This window comes from Aspergillus lentulus (genome assembly GCF_001445615.1).
Source record: "Aspergillus lentulus DNA, contig: Alt16, strain: IFM 54703, whole genome shotgun sequence".
In the NCBI taxonomy this organism is placed as follows: domain Eukaryota; kingdom Fungi; phylum Ascomycota; class Eurotiomycetes; order Eurotiales; family Aspergillaceae; genus Aspergillus; species Aspergillus lentulus.
The window spans coordinates 2,465,096-2,482,697 of NW_028322113.1; the positions used below are offsets into that span (position 1 = coordinate 2,465,096).

General features: G+C 50.9%; 4 protein-coding genes across 4 annotated transcripts; 3 read left to right on the plus strand and 1 right to left on the minus strand.

Annotated features, from left to right (window-relative positions):
- Nucleotides 1-2,074: 2,074 nt before the first annotated feature.
- Nucleotides 2,075-5,203, plus strand: ALT_8276 (putative PAB1 binding protein (Pbp1); the record flags this gene model as incomplete). The annotated part of the gene is made up of 4 exons (XM_033560762.2): nt 2,075-2,179; nt 2,246-2,519; nt 2,590-4,947; nt 4,998-5,203. The coding sequence occupies 4 exons, from the start codon at nt 2,075-2,077 to the stop codon at nt 5,201-5,203; spliced, it is 2,943 nt and encodes a 980-aa protein (XP_033416653.2).
- A 2,224-nt stretch (nt 5,204-7,427) lies between these two features.
- On the plus strand, nt 7,428-10,280 carry ALT_8277 (COPI-interacting protein CEX1; the record flags this gene model as incomplete). The annotated part of the gene is made up of 8 exons (XM_089600391.1): nt 7,428-7,550; nt 7,839-7,949; nt 8,020-8,166; nt 8,227-8,600; nt 8,662-8,956; nt 9,013-9,216; nt 9,276-9,448; nt 9,512-10,280. 8 exons carry the CDS (start codon nt 7,428-7,430, stop codon nt 10,278-10,280), a joined length of 2,196 nt encoding a protein of 731 aa, XP_089455284.1.
- A 612-nt stretch (nt 10,281-10,892) lies between these two features.
- On the plus strand, nt 10,893-13,022 carry ALT_8278 (uncharacterized protein; the record flags this gene model as incomplete). The annotated part of the gene is made up of 1 exon (XM_033560760.1): nt 10,893-13,022. The coding sequence occupies one exon, from the start codon at nt 10,893-10,895 to the stop codon at nt 13,020-13,022; it is 2,130 nt and encodes a 709-aa protein (XP_033416651.1).
- A 323-nt stretch (nt 13,023-13,345) lies between these two features.
- ALT_8279 (uncharacterized protein) lies at nt 13,346-16,283 on the minus strand (the record flags this gene model as incomplete). The annotated part of the gene is made up of 5 exons (XM_033560758.2): nt 13,346-13,728; nt 13,792-14,265; nt 14,893-15,012; nt 15,079-15,678; nt 15,749-16,283. 5 exons carry the CDS (start codon nt 16,281-16,283, stop codon nt 13,346-13,348), a joined length of 2,112 nt encoding a protein of 703 aa, XP_033416649.2.
- Nucleotides 16,284-17,602: the final 1,319 nt, after the last annotated feature.

Sequence of the window (17,602 nt, forward strand, 5' to 3'; positions counted from 1 at the left end):
TGCTTCCCTGAGCTTTTTGAGACACCAGCCTCCGCCATTCTTCCACGCAAGGACAATGACGATAGCAGACTCATAGCAAGGCTTTTATTTAGCATACGACCAATATGTACACGGGTGGAGATAGCACATGTGCTTCAGAGAAAGGTACCTACCTTACCCATGTGTGGCCTTATCACCTTACATTTATTTCAGACACCTTGAACACCACTCTTCCTCAGTATGGATAGGTATATTGCTCTCGTCAGGCGGAGAATGGCGGAGTGATATTACTGAAGCAGATCTACTCCTTGTACAAATGTGAAGCAGCAGATTGTTGACATGGAGACTGAAGTATTACAAAATGCGATTAACCTAGATGAGCTTACGGTAGGATTGCCCAACTAGACTAAGGTACTTTAATAGTGCAAAAGCAGTACTTAGTGAGGCAGGCACACATGACTTGTGGATTGTCAGCCCTTCAGTTATTCTATATCGATCGCAAAACAGTGAAATAAAGTACTCTGTATGGCTGCAAGGTTAATATAGCCATGAGATCTATCTTTGTATAATTTGAAAACATCAAGCACAGTGTAGCAAAACAACTCATCCGACCCCCCAAACGAGAAGATCATTGTATGGAAAGTTATAGTAGCCACTGTTCAGGCATCCACAGCCCTCTTAGGAACACACTATTCTCATTCTCACTACTTGCCCACTGAGTGTGGAGATCAAAGAGAGACCCTTATATTTAGGGACTTTGGATTAAGTGATTTATATTTTATGAGGTAGTCCCCAGAAGACTGCCTATCTGCTAGCGATCAACCAAGGATACTTTATGCTTATTTTTCCATTCCAGACCCCCTCGAAATTTGCGGCTGTCATCGACATCATCATGCCTTACGTATCTGGAACGGTGGTGAAACTATCCACCGTCATCATTTTCATTCCTAGCGGAGTGGAAGGAGCTTGGTCTTCAGAGCTCTCTGCGTCTAAGGTGATTCGGGAGAGAGTACTAGAAAACTACCTAGGTAGAGTAGTGTGTGCGTAGAGTAGTAAAGTCTCGCCAGTACAGCTTTTTGGAGCCTTGGTGCCTGAAACTCCATGTTCCCACTAGCATTTCGCACCCCGTTGACAGTCTGCACCCTTCGCACCTACTTACCTTACCTTACCTTAGTGCTCCGTACTCTGTACTACCACAACCTTACTGGACCTCATTACCACACCTCCTTCATCTAGACTCTAAACACACCACCATCCTCTCCTTCACCTTCACCCTCCTTCCCCTCTTCCTCCTACACCTTGAATAATTTTTTTCCTCTCCCTCTTTTACACTTTTCGATTTTTCCCTATCGCTGGTCGAAGCACCGTGCTTCCATTCTCCTTCGATAGCTGCTTCGACCCTTCGTTTTTCTCCCTTTGCTGTTTCCTTCCCCGCGTCACCAGCGTCCTAATTCGCTAGCTGTCCTTCGTCGCTCCGTCAGTGCAGCCGCTGTGCTGTGGCTTCGTGCCTGTTCAAGTCTTCTACTTTATCTAGCCTTGCGTTGTACTGATTTTCACGGCGCGAGCTCTGTTTAACTTGACGATGGCTTCCACCGTCAACTCTATGTCAGCTGCCAACAATGCATCTGGTAATGCTGTCAATGCGGCTTCGCAGAATCCTACTGGCAGACCGTCTTTAAGGACTACAAGTTCTAAGATATCGGAGGGTGGTCGGCGGCAATCTGGAAGCCCTTTTGATGGCGGTGCTAGGTACGTTATCTGAATCGCTCCTAATCTGTTCCATAACAATCATTTGCTCTCATGTTGTTTCGTTTCACCGCTGGTCTCCTCGCAGTATTGTTTTCCAGAGCCCTCTCTATATTTGTTTGTGTACCTTACTGCCATCAAGTCATACCCTGTGTCACCTCCCCATTCTCCTTCTCTGATCTTTTCGAGCACAATGGTGCTTGAATGCAATTTTATGTTCGATCGCCTTTTGACGGATAGCCGTGGTTTGCTAACACTCTCCTATAGACGCAGCAATTCTCAAAAGGCTTGGACGCAGGGCACAAATCCAGTCACCCAAAGATCCTCGTATTCACCACACAACGGAAACATGACTCCCAAACCTTCCATTTCTCCCAAACCCACTTCGAGAGAATCGAACACGCCAGATCAGCATGCTCACGACCGCCTCATCTTTCTGCTCACTAGCTTCATTGTAAGCTTGTCGCCCCGTGATATAAACAGAACCGGACATTAGGGGTGGGATGCTCATTATATCTAGGGACTTGATGCTACTATCACCACAAGAAGCGGAGAGAGATTCACTGGAATTTTCTCTTCCTCCTCCCTCGAACCTCACGACTCTTCCATTCTTCTCAAGATGGTCCAACGGCCGGCAAAACAAGACCATCAAAGAGCCAATGGTGTGAGCGATGTCGTCAGCCCTTTTCTGGGCACTGCGCCAGATCACAGCATGTCTTTCGATGTCAAGGATGTGGTCGATATTGCCGTTTCGAGTGTTTCGACTGCGGAAGTCACAGCCAAGGCGCCCAATGGTATGCCACCATTTCCACTTCTTCCCCAATACTTGTCACAATAAAAATGTTCCTTGCTGATTAGCCTCAGGTGCTTCAAGTGGCTTCAAGACGGATACCGATATTTCAGGGAACTTCGCGATGCGTGAACGAGCTCTGAAACGATGGGAGCCTGCAGCTGACATTGAGGTCGACCTGTCCCTTGAAAGTACAAACGATACGACCGGGTGGGATCAATTCGAGACCAACGAAAGACTGTTTGGCGCCACTAGCAGCTACGACGAGAATATTTACACCACTCGAATAGACCGTTCCGATCCTTCATACAAACAAAGAGAGGCAGAGGCTGCTCGTATCGCTCGGGAGATTGAGGGTACCAATGTTGACAACGTTCATGTCAGGGAGGAAAGAGGCTTGGTTCCGGTCGACGACAGTGGGTTGGATGAGGAAGACAAATATAGCGGCGTCCGCCGGGATGAGAAGAGCTTTCCGCCGCTTGTATCAGGTCAGCCGAACAAATACACTCCGCCGGCACGCCGACAAGTCGCTGCGCAGCCCGCTACTCAGCCAGTTGCAACCCCCGAGGCCACTTCTACCGTTAAGCAGACAGTTGCGACTCCGAAAGATGCAGCTCCGGCTCCCGTCCAGTCCAAGGAAACAGTCAAAACTCAACCGAGGTCGAATGCAACGGCGACCACGACAGTCTCTGAATCGGAACAAAAGTCGATTCCAATCAAAGCTACCTCATCTGTCCCGTCAGCTCCAAAACGGCCCGCGGCTGAGAATGCCTCTGCAAATGTGGAAGCCGAGGTTCTAGACCATTTCCGTCAGTTTGCCAACAGCGAGAAACTTAAATTGCAAGAGCGGCGCCGTAACCAGGCATCATATGACCGGACGGTGAAGCTGAACGAGCTGATGAAATTCTCCAAGAATTTCAAGCTTGCTACACCTGTCCCCAAGGACCTGGTACCTATTCTTGCGAAGGACCCACAGAAGCAGGAGGAAATTATTCAGAGAGCTCAACAACAGGCCGAGGAAAAGTTGGCCTCAAAGCCTGCCTCAGGAGTCACTGAGCAGAAGCCCACAGCTCGTGTCGGTGGAACAGTGCAGACCACTACGCAGCCTGATCGCCCCAATTATCCTCGTGGTCGCCAGATGTACCCTCCCACCGGCCCGCAGGCTGGACCCGCTGGGCGGCTCCCACACCAAGGAACGCACCCAGGTCGTCCGGGCACTGGTATGCTCAGTCATCGACTGGCTGATAACCTGCAACAGCGGAAGGGAGCGGCAATGGCGCCTGTGCCTACGCCTTTGCCGATTCAGGAGGTTCGCATTCCTCCTAGTGGCCCTGCGGCAGATCATCCCGGTGTATCCAGCCCGAATAAGACGCAGACGCCTACCTCTGCTGTTTCAAGCAAGTTTAACGTGAAAGCCATGGAATTCAAGCCAAACCCGGCTGCGAGTACCTTTACCCCCGGCGCCTCGTCCAGCCCATCGGCATTTGTTAGGGGCCGCTCTGTCTCCCGCGTTACAAGCCCTTCTGTCTTCTTTGGCGCGAAGAAGCCACGGCCGATCTCTGACCGACCGTCAATCAATGACCAGTTCAACCCTATCAAGCGCATGAAGAAGGAGAGCGCGGAGCAATCCGATAAGGCCTATAATTTCAACGGAGGCATTCCTCCGGCTTACAAGACCCTTCCCACCTGGGATGTAGCTCCGGCCAACGAAGACAAGACTTATGTCCAGATGTTCAAGCAGCCCGTTGCCCTGCCATCGATTTCTCCTCAAAGCCGCTCTTCTTCCACTCCTCAAGTTCCTCACCAGCCCCAGCTGCCTTTCCAGTTTCAACAATCGACCCCGGGAATGCCTCCAGCCTCTGGCCCTCCTCATGGTTCTCACAACCTGCACCCTCAACAGCATCATGGTTCTGGCCCAGGCCATTTTGAGGATCATCACCGTATGCAGATGTCGGCATCGACATCTCAGGTCTTCCCTTCACCGAGGTTGCAGCACGGGTACCCATCTCCTATGGCCCCGCATGCCCAGCTTGCGTTTGGACAGCCTGTTCCACAGTTCTATGTGAACCAAGGAGGTCCGCAACCAGCTCATCTCAGGCATTTTCCGGGAGCACCGCAGTTTGTCAACCCTCAGACAGGCATGGGTGCCCCGATGATGGTGCAGCAGCCCTCGAGCGGGCCATACATGGGCGGTCCTCAGGGCATGACGCCTTATGCTCCTCAGATGCAGATGTATTCTCCAAACCCGGGTCATGCATACCCTCAGCATGCCCCTCCTCCGCAACCCCACAGTGGCTACCCAAGCCCCAGCCGCGGTGCCCCCATGATGATGCATCAGAATTCTCAGCCGGGGCAGCCCCCTCAGCCGGTCATGTTCATGTCACCGGGGCAACATGGCCAGCCCGTGTACGCTACTCAACAGCCAGGTCATAGTACGTTTTTGCAGTTGTGCGCCCCAGCTAGATTGTCTAACTTTCAATAGTGCCTCCCGTTCGTGGTAATTATCCTCAACAGCAACCGCATTTCCAGTCTAGTCCTCATCAGAGCCACCATTATCCACCTCATCAACATCGAACCCCGAGCAGCGGATTTAACCAGATGCCTCAGATGCCACCTCAAATGTCTTCTCAGCCCCCTTCGGCTGTATCCTCTAACCCTCAACCTGACGCTACGGATGAAGTGAAATGAACGATGTCAACATCTCCGTCGTTGACGCTCGAGACATACAAATCTTGCTGAAGTGGCAGCATCAACAGATCGCCGCCACTGGGCCTTTGTCGAGCCTTGTATCCTCCCTTACAGTTGATGTGAGGCTTCCTGTTTGGTCGTGGAACCTTTGCCCTTCCCTCATCCCGGTCTTTTCTGCCGAACCATTTCTGTACGTTTGGTTCATCGTCGAAAGCTGCCAGTGGTAAGATCCTTCGGGTGGGCAAATTCTGAAATCCTAATTGGTAAGTAGTATGTGGAAGCCGTATGCTCGAGTCGTTGATGCTGACGATTACGTGGTCAGCGTCTTGATGTCCTCTGGGGTTCTCCTCCGTTCCGGCTCGCATCCGAACAGGAAAGTGATTATATGAGAAACGCGGAAGTGTCTTCAACGTTAAAGTCCGAGTTTCATCCGCTTTGTAGGTACTGTTGATGAAGTCATATATCTTGACGCTTCCCTGTGGAACAGACAGATGCTGTGCTATTCGAAGGACTACGCGGATGGATACAAATGAAAGCCATCAATTCTACTTGTGGCCTCACGGTAGATACCTACCGCTGGAAATTTTATAAGCCAATCATGTTCTGGAGATTCTTTATGTCTTAAGTTGTTGATTTTGCCTGCTTTTTTACTTCTTCGACGTTCTCATCTAAGCTGCTGTGGTAAACGAAGGAGGGGATGTGGAAGGGCGCGTTGAGAACGTGTCAGCCACTCTTCAGGCATCGCGGAGGAAACTGGACTACTCGAAACCTCCATCTTGAAGACCAAATTCACATTTAGAGGTGGGAGGGATGTCCGAGAGGGGACGCAACGACTAGCTATCACGCAAAATAGTAAGGGATGACATGACCACTGTGAGAACTATGACGAGGACTTAAATGGAGGTCCGTTAAACCTATCGTCCGAAGTTAGCATCGAGTTTTGTCTTGCTTGTATGAGAGGTTTGATGTAAACAATGAACACCACTAGCATCTCCTCAGGTCTTTTCAGTTTGTTTTGTGGTCTTCATTCAACCAAGGGCGACGGTGCAGCCGCGGTACCATGTCTCCCACTCAATAACATCGAACAAATCCCAGCGGCCTAGCAAAAGCGAATTCCACGACTCCACATCGGAACAGCTCACACCATGCCGCTTCCTCATTTCGATCCAACTTCTCCGTGCCCCTGGTCCATTCAAACAGTGACTGGGAGTCGCAAGGGTAGAGATACCCCGCTAAGGATATGTTTGCCACAGCCATTGGTTCCTGAAGTTCCTCATGGAGGCGAAGCGGACCAGGAACCCCAGTATGTGGCGCCATATTACTGATTTAATGTACACATGTCTCTCCAAGGTAAACAACGCCGTGAGCCTCGCGGCCAGGACCTCGTGCCTTTTACAAAATCATGTGCCTGTTTGGCTGAACGAGCCCAAAGGGTGAAGAGTCGAGGATCTGAGGACAGATGGCCGCCTGTTCTCGGTGTATCTTGGAAGGGGGATTCCGCAGTTCCCAGGTCGAGGATTTTTCCTCGCATGAGACGGGGGTACCTTCGGCGGGAGATGCAGCGCGTGCTCTGGGATAACGCGGTCTGACCTTTTACCAGTGTCACATCACTGGAGATGCGTAGCGGTAAGGGAGGTGGGAAGCAAAGTGTTAGAGCGGAGGGGGCGCTTGGAAAGACGTACAGATTAGTAGACAAGAAAGGCGAATTTGATGCTGATGATTGACGTGATAGAAGCTTAGAAAGTGGCTGTATGGGTTGTACATAAATCATCGGTATGCGAACAAATAGGAAAAGCCCCGTGTAAAGTCACGAGGGCTGTACAGCTCGCTGGTTCTCATTAGAGCCGTAGAAGTTGAAGCAAATGTCGTTTTGAGAGAAGGAAGAAGCGCGTGGAGATGGAGAGATGCGGGCGGAGTGTTTTGTATTGTAGTCACGGACGGAGTAACGATCGCCCTAAGCCGTATTGGGCGGGGTATACTGAGCGCAATTCTGGCCAAATAATCGATCAGTGTCTCCCCTCAATCTCTCAAAGTTGCAAGATTCCGAGGAGTGGGTGTCCTTTTCAAACGGACTACCACATTTGAGTCGCACTAACAGGAGCTGTCAGGTAGTTGAGCAACTACCATTAACTTGGAACGCCTGACATCCCGGCGCTGAAGCTCCTGCGTGCATCCGAACAACTGATTCTCCTGCATAACAAAACACTTTGGCTCCGTCTCCGCCATGGATTTCCTCAAGTCAGCCGTCGCATCGGCGATTGCAAAAGGCAGTTCATTCCCTTATTCGCTCGGCGACAGAGTCGACCTCTCAGACTCAATCTGGACCCTTCATAATGCTACCAAACGGGTATGATACTTCCCGAGACGCTGAATTCCAGCTCACTTACAATGCGTTGTCTATAAAGGAAGACGGCTCCCCGTGCAGCGTATTCACCTTCGATATCTCTTCAAATAATTCTCGGACCCCGTTGGCCAGAAATGCCGTGCGTAAATCGCGGACCTTGAGACATCCCGGGGTAATAAAAGTGCTGGACACTATCGAGGTACTAGAAATCCTTGGGCGCACTCGTCACAGGACATGATGCGAGACGGTCCTTTCCTACTTGGCGCGTATATACTTACTTACAGAATATAGACAGATACCAACATCTACATCGTGACCGAGCGGGTTGTTCCTTTGTCCTGGCATGTCAAGCGCCGAAGTCTGAGTCGGGAAACATCAATATGGGGGCTGTATACGGTGGCTGTAAGTGCCGGAATCCAAAATCTGTGTCTCGACATCATTGCTGAATTGTGCTTTTTCCTCGCTCCTACAGTCTACCCTCAAATTCATCAATGAAGATGCCTCTTCCGTTCATGGGATTGTCAGGGCATCCGCAATATTCACTAGTGAGAGTGGTGAATGGAAGCTTGGAGGGTTTGATGTCTTGAGTTCCATGAACGACGAGAATGCAGTGATATATGTGAGTCGACCACTGCCGGCCAAGTCTGAGGGATCTTTGAACTTGTTGACGCAAGTACAGACATACGGTAGCCTTGTACCAGACGCGGCTCGGTACACTCCACCCGAAGTTGTCAAGGGCGGCTGGGATATAATCAAGAGACATCCCTTGGCAGCAGTTGATGCTTATGGGCTTGGCATTCTGATATACGAGGTCTTCAATGGCAGTTTTGCGGGGGGTGACCAAGTCGGCAAAACGACGAATATTCCGCCCAGCATGCATCAAAGCTACAAGCGTCTCTGCACAGCCAATCCTAAACTGCGGTTGAGCGCGGCGCATTTCGTTGAGCAAGGGAAGAAGACCGGTGGCTTCTTTCAGACACCGTTGATCCGGTTGACGGACGACATAGAGAGCCTGGGCCTTAAGAACGATGCTGAGCGGGAGGAATTTATCAAGTATGTACAAAGCACGTCGCGTATTCTGCTGCGGTAAGAAGTTGTGAGCTGACTTGACCAGTGAGCTTGATGAGCTTTCGGACGATTTTCCCGAGGAATTCTTCAAGATGAAGGTCCTGCCGGAATTGCTCAAGTCAGTTGAATTTGGTGGCGGTGGCCCGAAGGTCTTGAGTGCTATTCTGAAGATCGGGACGAAACTGTCACCAGATGAATACAGTTCCAAGTTAACGCCTGTCATTGTTCGCTTATTTGGCAACCCTGACAGGGCTCTTCGGGTCTGTCTACTCGACAACCTACCATTAATGATTGACAACCTACCGCAGAAAATCGTAAACGACAAAATCTTTCCGCAGATGGTGAGCTTGAGCGGAGACTCCATTATCTCGGACAGGGACTGACGTTGATCTTCTAGACGTCAGGATTCACAGACGTGGCACCTGTTGTTCGAGAACAGACTGTCAAAGCTGTGTTATCGGTCGTCAATAAACTCAGTGAACGAACTATTAATGGAGACCTGCTGAAGTTCCTCGCACGAACCGCAAACGATGAACAGCCAGGTATTCGGACCAACACGACCATCTGTTTGGGTAAAATTGCGAAACATCTTGGACAAGGCGTAAGTGGAAAATGGCCACTTATTCTGGCACGCTGAAAAGTACTAAAACTCGCCTGCAGTCACGGTCAAAGGTTCTCATTGCCGCCTTCACCCGATCGCTGCGAGATCCCTTCGTCCATGCCCGCAATGCCGGTTTGCTCGCGCTGGCTGCGACAATCGAGTTTTTCAACGAGGAGGATTGCGCAGGGAAGGTTCTCCCCGCTATTTGCCCCTCTTTGCTAGATAAAGAGAAGTGAGTCCTCGGTTTTTTATCCCTTATTTTCGCCCTGATTGTCGGCACTAACAGAATATCTAGGCTGGTGAGAGACCAAGCGAACAAAACTCTAGACTTGTATCTACAGCACATTCGCAATTTCAGCAGCTCAATGGCCGATACGGCAGTACCAGCCACTGCGAGCGCAGAAACACCCAAGGATGCTGCACGAATTGGAACATCAAATGATAAGTCCTGGGCCGGGTGGGCAATCTCCTCGTTTACCAACAAAATTACGACAGCGAACGGCGAGATACAGCCAACTACGGGTACTAGTAAACTGGCCGAGACGGAGGCAACTCGCTCAGCATCCGTACCACGCCCCACAAGATCATCACCCTCCACGCAGCTAGACCTACCTAAGAAAGTATTACGTGCCGAAGCTCAACCTCTAGGACGATCTCTATCGGATCAGCCAGTTTCAAGCTCCGTAACAGCGAACGGAACGGACGATGTTTACGAAGCTTGGGGTGCTATTGATGACGATGAGGAGGAGAATGGATTCAAAGACGACGACCCATTCAGTGCCCCAATTGTCACCAGCTCCCCGGCGCCAAAGTCCGCCACTGTTCCTTTCGACGATGGAGGTGAGCCCGATTTTGCCGGGTGGTTGGCCGCACAATCCAAGGCCAAAGCGAAGAAACCCTTGCCCAAGGGTTTGAGCAAGCCCGCCGCAACCACAATCGGTACTCGACCCTCCAGTCATACCAACCTTTCCAAACCGAAGACTGTGGAAGGCCCCACCAAAAAAATTGATACGAAGCCTAAGGATGAGGGCGAAGATGATGGTTGGGGTGACGCCTGGGATTAATGCAATAGATACGGCTGGTTGATCTCTCAGTCTCCCTTGGATATTCCGCATTGCAAGCCATGGAGTTTTGGAGCTTGAATAGCTTTAAGATACCAAGCACATATTGTAACATGACGATAGACTACCAATCCTGCTGAGTTTCTATTGTCCGTATATGCCTTATCGATATGAATGAGACGATGCTTATCAACTAATCACATGCTGCCGATCCCGTGATCAGCACGCTGTCTTCCTTCTGCTCCGCCGCTTTTGCGGGAAGTACTCGGTGTGAGCTTCGGCTTCATCATCAGAGTCCTGCTTATGGGGCTTCTATTACCGAAAAAATTTGTGCATTTGTGAGTTAGGAGGCGGGATCAGTCAACTAGTAGTAACGTGTGGCCCATGCACAAGGAGCTGACTGTTTTCTTCGACAGACTTTCGTTAATTCTGCTGCCTTCGCAGTACTCACCCGGTCTCAAGCCGTGCGGGCAACACTGTTTGAGGGGAGATTTGGACTTTTCCGATAATCAGTCAAATGCGCGATGCGTGATCATTAACCAGCCCATTATCTATTGTTTTCAGTAGAGTAGTCGCTTCCAACATTGCGGTTGACAATCATTGGACAATCTTGTGATGGATTCCGACGAGGCTCCTCCTCCATACTCCGCCGTCGATCCCTTACTCGCGCCGACAGTCAATAATAGAAATAACAATGGGTCGGCGGAGACAGCTCGTACCTTTCTTCGTCTTCGCGGAGGTGAAGCGTCGTTGAGCGATATCGCGTCCAGAGATGGCTCCACAGCTTCCGTTGATGGTTCCTCAGCGGCGTCTTTGGCCCTCCCAGCCAACTTCGCATCCGCTACGGCCTACTTCATAGAGCGACCTCCAACTAATTTTAGCGAGGAACGGCCTACTCTCTCGCACCTTCTCACCATCTACCCACGGAGCCAATCTAAAGACTTTCCCCGGCGTCCTCGGTGTTGGAGCCCTCGGACGGCGGAGATTACCCAGCAGGACTGGGACATGTTTCTAAAATATCTCTTTCCTCCGCATCTGGGGCTTGCAGCATCGTCAGCTCACTTGCCTCGGCAGCTGAGAGCCGAGATACAAAGAGATCGAAAAGATCGCCCCCAAGAGACCGATGAGCAACGCAGGCTGCGCATCGCAGCTGTGATTGAGGAATGGAACGAATGCTTTTTTGAGCCTCGTGCAAGTCGCATCGAATTCATTTATGTGACGGAATCGGAGAATGCGCCTGTCTCTCCATTATGTCCTCGTTGTTACCCTGCCGCGACTAGGGCAACGCGGGCGAACCGGTCAACGCAGGCACAAGAAGCTGGGGGAAATTCCTCATCCGTCCCCGCGGGCATGTTGCCAACCGTCGCAGGGCAACAGACAGCGCCACCAGCAAGCGGTGCATACGCACCTGGAATATTCCCGTACCCAACTCCGCAGATGCCTCCTGCTCCCTACCCACCATATGGTCCTCCTGTCTTCTTTCCTGGTATGGTTCCTAATACCCCTCCGCCTCCTCCTGCCACTCATGCATATCCTTACCCTCCTCAACCCCCTTCACAATATCAGCAGCCTCCCTCGTGGGGCTGGAACAATCCTCCGTATGGTCCGCAGTACCAGTACTCGAGCACCTCCAAAGGTGGTCCTCTTGGCTGGTTATCATCGCTGGCATCGCATGCGCAGAAGTACAGTGAGCGCATTACGGAGCAAGCGCAACATTATGGAAGGCAGGTCGAAGAGCAAGCCATGGCTCATGGACGCTGGATAGAGGAGAAGGCCGGACTTAACAGTCGAAAGCTTGAGGACGTTTTTGGCGGCCTCTCCAGCCCGCCCCGTGTGGAATATCCTACGAACAATCCGCAAGCGCAAGGCTTTTACGCCCATGGCTACGGTTACCCGCCAGTCAATGTGGTGTCAACTCAACCCGTGACCCCACCGATCACTCAGGCTACTCAGCCCGCTCAGCCTGCTCGTAGAACATCAGTCGGCTCTATTTCATCTGAGTCATCGTTTTCATCGATCGATTCGATATCGACGACGTCTGACCTCAGTTCGACCGATTTGGCGACCGTTCGAGCACAGCTTCAATCTCTTAATAACCATCACGACCGTGAGCTATATGAAGCGGCAGTTGGTCTTCGGCGTCAACTCGACGTTTTGCGCGATTCCCGTCGCCAATCTCGTATTTCTGGAAGAGGCAATTGGAGAAATGGGCAGCAAGGGCACTGCCGTGGCAGCTGGGGCCGGTGGGAGTCACCGCAGGAACAGCAGCGAAGCTCTGCTGAGAGACGTGCCCTGAAGGAGGAGGTGAGAGCCACCAAGAAAGCATTCAAGGATGTGTTCCGTCGTGCCAAGGATGAACAACGGGAACGACGGCGGATCAAGCGTAACCGCTGGCGTCAGGAACGACGATTGCGCCAAACATCAAGGGAGAACGAGCATCCTCTCGAAACTCCTCTGGAGCAGCAGCTGCAGAATCTAGAACTGAGCAATAGCCAGGAGAGTGGGACAATGGTTCGCACAGGCGCATCACATGCGTCCCCACGGCGATCTATGAGTTCTGAGGCCAGTGGGATTAGCTCAATAAACACTCCAGGCACTGGATCCGATAGCGGCAGTCCCCGCGAAGGCGTAAATCCGGCGCACACAGAAGAAAGCAAAGAGCAGAAGCAAGGCGAGTCCTTGAGAGGAACTAATAATTTTCCGCCGAAAAAAGACAAAGGTGCTGGCTCAAACGATGCATCCTGATGGGCGCCTGTCGTTGGACGGGTGTTGCTTACGGGCCACGAGTGCATGGAAAATGCCAGGCCTATACAAGAGGGTACTTGGCTGGTACAGGATCTCCGTATACCTGGATTCTCTTATGATGTTATGACTTTGGCATTTTTAGTACATATTCATGGACGTATTTTGGTCTACAATGTTGATACTCGGATCCTATTTCATATAGCCTTGTTTAATGGACTTGTCACTCCATACCCTGTAGATCGAGCACGTTTGTCGAGGAATTCGTGCAATTGTCCAAGAGGTTAGCTCTCAGTGGTATATAGAATGACCACGAAAACTCGGTTCTACGAGCTGACACTTTGTTGCGAAGGGTTCGCTTCATTCCTCTCCACCAGATCGCCGACACCCAAACTCCGACCGACCTTGACGCGAACGGTCTTCTCTTCCTTCTTGCCCAAACTTCCAACTTCGTCGCCCTCATCAGCATCCTTCTCGTCACTCTTGGCGCGCTCTCTGTCCTTGCGCTCAATCTCCTTCCAGTCCAGCCATTGATCGGTAAGGTCCAGGCGCATGGCGTACGCGTCCTCTCCATCCGCGTAGTACTTGCTCTCGACGGACTCGACCTTGAAGCCGAGGGTGTCCCGGTACAGACGTAGAGCGGCGGTGTTGGAGACACGCACATGCAGCGAAACGTAACTGGCGCGATGGGACTCGGCCATAGCACGTTCTTTTTTTCGCAATCAAATGCCGTCAGTCATAAATAGGGAAATTTGAAAAGGGAAAAACATACGACTCATCCTCATCAATCTCTCGGCAATACCCAACCGGCGATGCGTCCGCATCACACTCAAACTCGTGATATGCCCGTGCTGCACCCCGTCCGTCGGCTCCTCCTCCATCTTCGCAAGCACGTACCCGACCACCTTGGGATACTGCCCGGAGAGGTCGGCGGTACCTGCGCCTGTGCCTGACGTGCCTACGGCACTGCCCTTGTGTTTCGAGTAGCCATTGCGGGGCCGCACGACGGCCACGAAGCTCAGTTGCGGCCAGGTCAGGGCATGGTAGAGGTAGTATTTCAAAAAGTAGTTTTCGGGGAGGTTGGTGATGTTGCAGGTTTGGATGGAGGGGAGGAGGTCGATGTACGAGGGGTAGGAGGAGAGGGGGACGATGTCGACCATTTTTGATTTCGGCTTGAGTTGCTGCGATGTTGTGGAGTAGGTGGTGTACGGGAGGTTCCTGGTACTCTGGCCAATCTTCAAGCGATCTGGCACTTATATAGAGGCCAATTGAGACTGCCTGGCCTTTGACCGAATGGAAGATGGGCTTGAATGGGTGCGGAGCTCAAACAATGGAAGACTGATAATGATGACTGAGAACCGGAAATCATGTGGCTGGAGCGCGCTAAACCCTACTCGAGCAGCCAATGGATATGCATCATCAGATCCATTTCGACAAATACACTGGCACCCTCTATTGTTCCGGCGAGGGTATATGCAGTTCACTCAAACCTATGTGCAGATAACCCATTGTTCCATATAGCAGTCAGATCAGTCTTGAGAACCATGATGCAGAACAATCCCTCTTTCTATGCATAAATATACTTCTTTGTAGAGGAAGAATGCTATGTGAACAAACATATGTACAATGTCAAATGTATCGATGCAGTCATATATCATCATGAAAGATAATGCTCAATGTAAATAGCAACCCACAACTCCAGACGCACTCAAATAAACAAAAAGCCAAGGTCTATGTGGTGACAGTCTATATAAACAAGTCCAAACCTCAAGTTAGAAGATCGAAGCAAAAAAATGAACACCTGCAATAAATAACAGCGCGCTTAACAAGCTCCCTGCCGGCATCAACATAGGAGCAGCAGAAGTGGATCCACAGCATTCGCCGTTGTAGGTAACGTTGTTCATCTGGGCTGCTACACCAAAAACAGAGCCATTGAAATTGCCGTAGTTGTAGTAGTCGACGAGGAGGAAGTTGGGGGGACGATTCCACATGGCTATTAACGGGTTAGAGACGGAAATCCTTTCCTTGAAGCGACTTCACAAGCATGAGAAGAACTTACTGGTGCAGTTCTCGGCCATCCGTCCGAGACTACCCGGCCCAGACACGGCGTTCGTCTGGTTCAATTCCGCAGTGTTGGGGATGAGCAGATCGATGTTGGCAACGTTGATCTCGACGTTCAAGTTGTGGTTGGCCACGTACAGGCGATTATGAGCATCCTCATTTGAGAGACCAGGGGGACGCTGAACGGTGCAGGGGAAAGTCGGGTCTGTTGGCGAGAAAGGCGTCTCCCACATCTGGGAGAATTCGTCCATAAGCCACGGAAGAGCAGTTTGGTTGGCTTGATAGTCCATAAACACGACGGCTCTCTTGCCGGACAGTATCATCGTCGACAAGGTTGGCCAGTCGTCCAGGGCCATGGGAATCTTCGGAGGCGTATAGACCAGATCCAACAGGCCCGAGTCCTCGATGGGCTTGGAGAAATTTCCCGGTGCGGCATAGTCGTAGTTCCCAATCAGAATGGTGACCACGTCGTACGGGTGCTGTCTTATCCATTGGGTGACGGTCGTGAGGTACTCAGTCAGGGTGCCCACGTAGAGTAGATCACAACTGGTATGACAGAGATACATGGTGCCGTTTTCATAGTGAGTCTGGAATTGCACTGCACGGATCCCGTGTATCAGGTTAGCAGTCGGCCTCTCGCCAAGGACATGTTCTTCAAGAGTACGTACGCATTCGGATACCGTCGTTCAACTGACTGACCACCTCCAACGCTTGGTTCGCAGCAGCATTGCCTGGTTTGACAAAGGGACTGTTGTGAGCGGCCACCATGGTGATGTTTGAGTACTTGCGAGCACAGAATTCGGGATGGCCATTGCAAGGCTGCGTGTTGACGACGGGAGATGCCGAAGCCGACGCCGACGCAGTCATAGTGGCATTCGCCGTGGCATTGCCGACCAGTCTTGTCATTGTATCTGAGGAAGTGGTATGAATGGTCGAGTTACCGACAGCGGTCGCGTTAGTCACAGCGGCCGAGGAGAGAACTTTGCCATCGCTGTCGGTGGAAAGAGTGAGAGTGGAAGTATAGGTAAGATAAGTGCCGGTAGGCAAAGTTGCATCGCTGACATGGTCTGTGATTGTTCCCGTGAGGGTGAAGAGAGCATTGGTCGCTGTTGTGGTGCTAGTAGGAGAGGTATCTTTTGCAGCCAGCGTCAGAGGAATGGCTGCTGCCACCAACAGTGGCAGCCAAGAGGTTAACAACTGCATTGCTGCTGCGAAGGACGATGCGGTTCGGACAGGTTGGAAACTGCAATACATAGGTTGTTCTATCTCAACTTGAAGGCTATGAATTGAGACTGCAATCTATCCTTTGTATGGCCCTACCGAATGGATGAGCTCTTCAGAGTCCGAGCCCCAGAATCCGTCAGTCGACGGTTTGAGAGGTCAACAGGAGAATCGAGAGAGAAAGAGAGGGTGCGGTAAGGTAAGTTTAGATAGGTATCATACCTGTAACGACCATCCAGAGGTTGACGTAGCGTCAAGGTGCCTTACCCTACCAGTACCGAGAGACGCCTGGGACTACAGTAGATATCCGTAATTTGAGAAAAGCTAAATCAGGCTTCCGAAGCCTAAAGGAGCATTAATGAGAACCCACTTGCAAGCCACGGGACAATCAGTGGCTGATCCCAGGCAGATCGTGGCGCTCTTTAGCGGATATATTGAAATAATACCCAATCATAGATGGTTCTGCATTAGGCAACTGGAAAACAAGGATCCATACAGTGGGGCCCCTCGGGGCTCAATGACGTTGGGTTGCATTTCAGGGGCCAATGAACAATTACAAACGAATAAAGGGTACTTGCAGTGGTGTGCCCGAGTCATGTTGCTCAACAGTCCAGACCGTCACATCCAATTATTCAGATTTTTGACCGCTTACTCTGCACTCGAGAGTAGGGAGGCCCAACACAGGAGGCATAAGGGAATGTCCAGCTATGGATATCCGATGTAGAAATCATTCAGGTTATCCTGTCTGAATTGGCGCTACTCCTCTTACCAATGCGATCAACGGATCCATGATGATAGCATAGCGTAACCACCAGGCCGGTGCAATTGACTTTGATCACTGACGGTAAATTGAAGATCGCTGACGAAAGTGGGATTTCTCAGTCAGAAAAGGGATATTGATTGACAGATAGACAGTATTACTTCATAATATTATTGGTCTAAATCAATACAGCTACCTATCCACTGCCACAGCCTCCCTCATGGCCATTTTTCTTTTTTCCCTTTTTTTTTTTTTTAAGCTACCCACTCTGAAACCTAGTTGTCCCTTTCCACCGAGTTACGAGTCACGACGTAGTGCGTACGAGACATCAAGTCTTTCCTGGCTTAACTGCCCGGTATCGATCTACTAGACTACGTCTCTAGACTGATGGCAAATTGATGTCTCGAATCAACTCCCTACTCTGAGCTCGCGTTGACGCTCTTCATCCGTCAAGTTCCCTTCTGTCGAGATTGATGCTGAAAATCTACTATCACTCCGTCTCCGTCTCAATTCTTATTCTCTCCTAGACTACACAGTATAT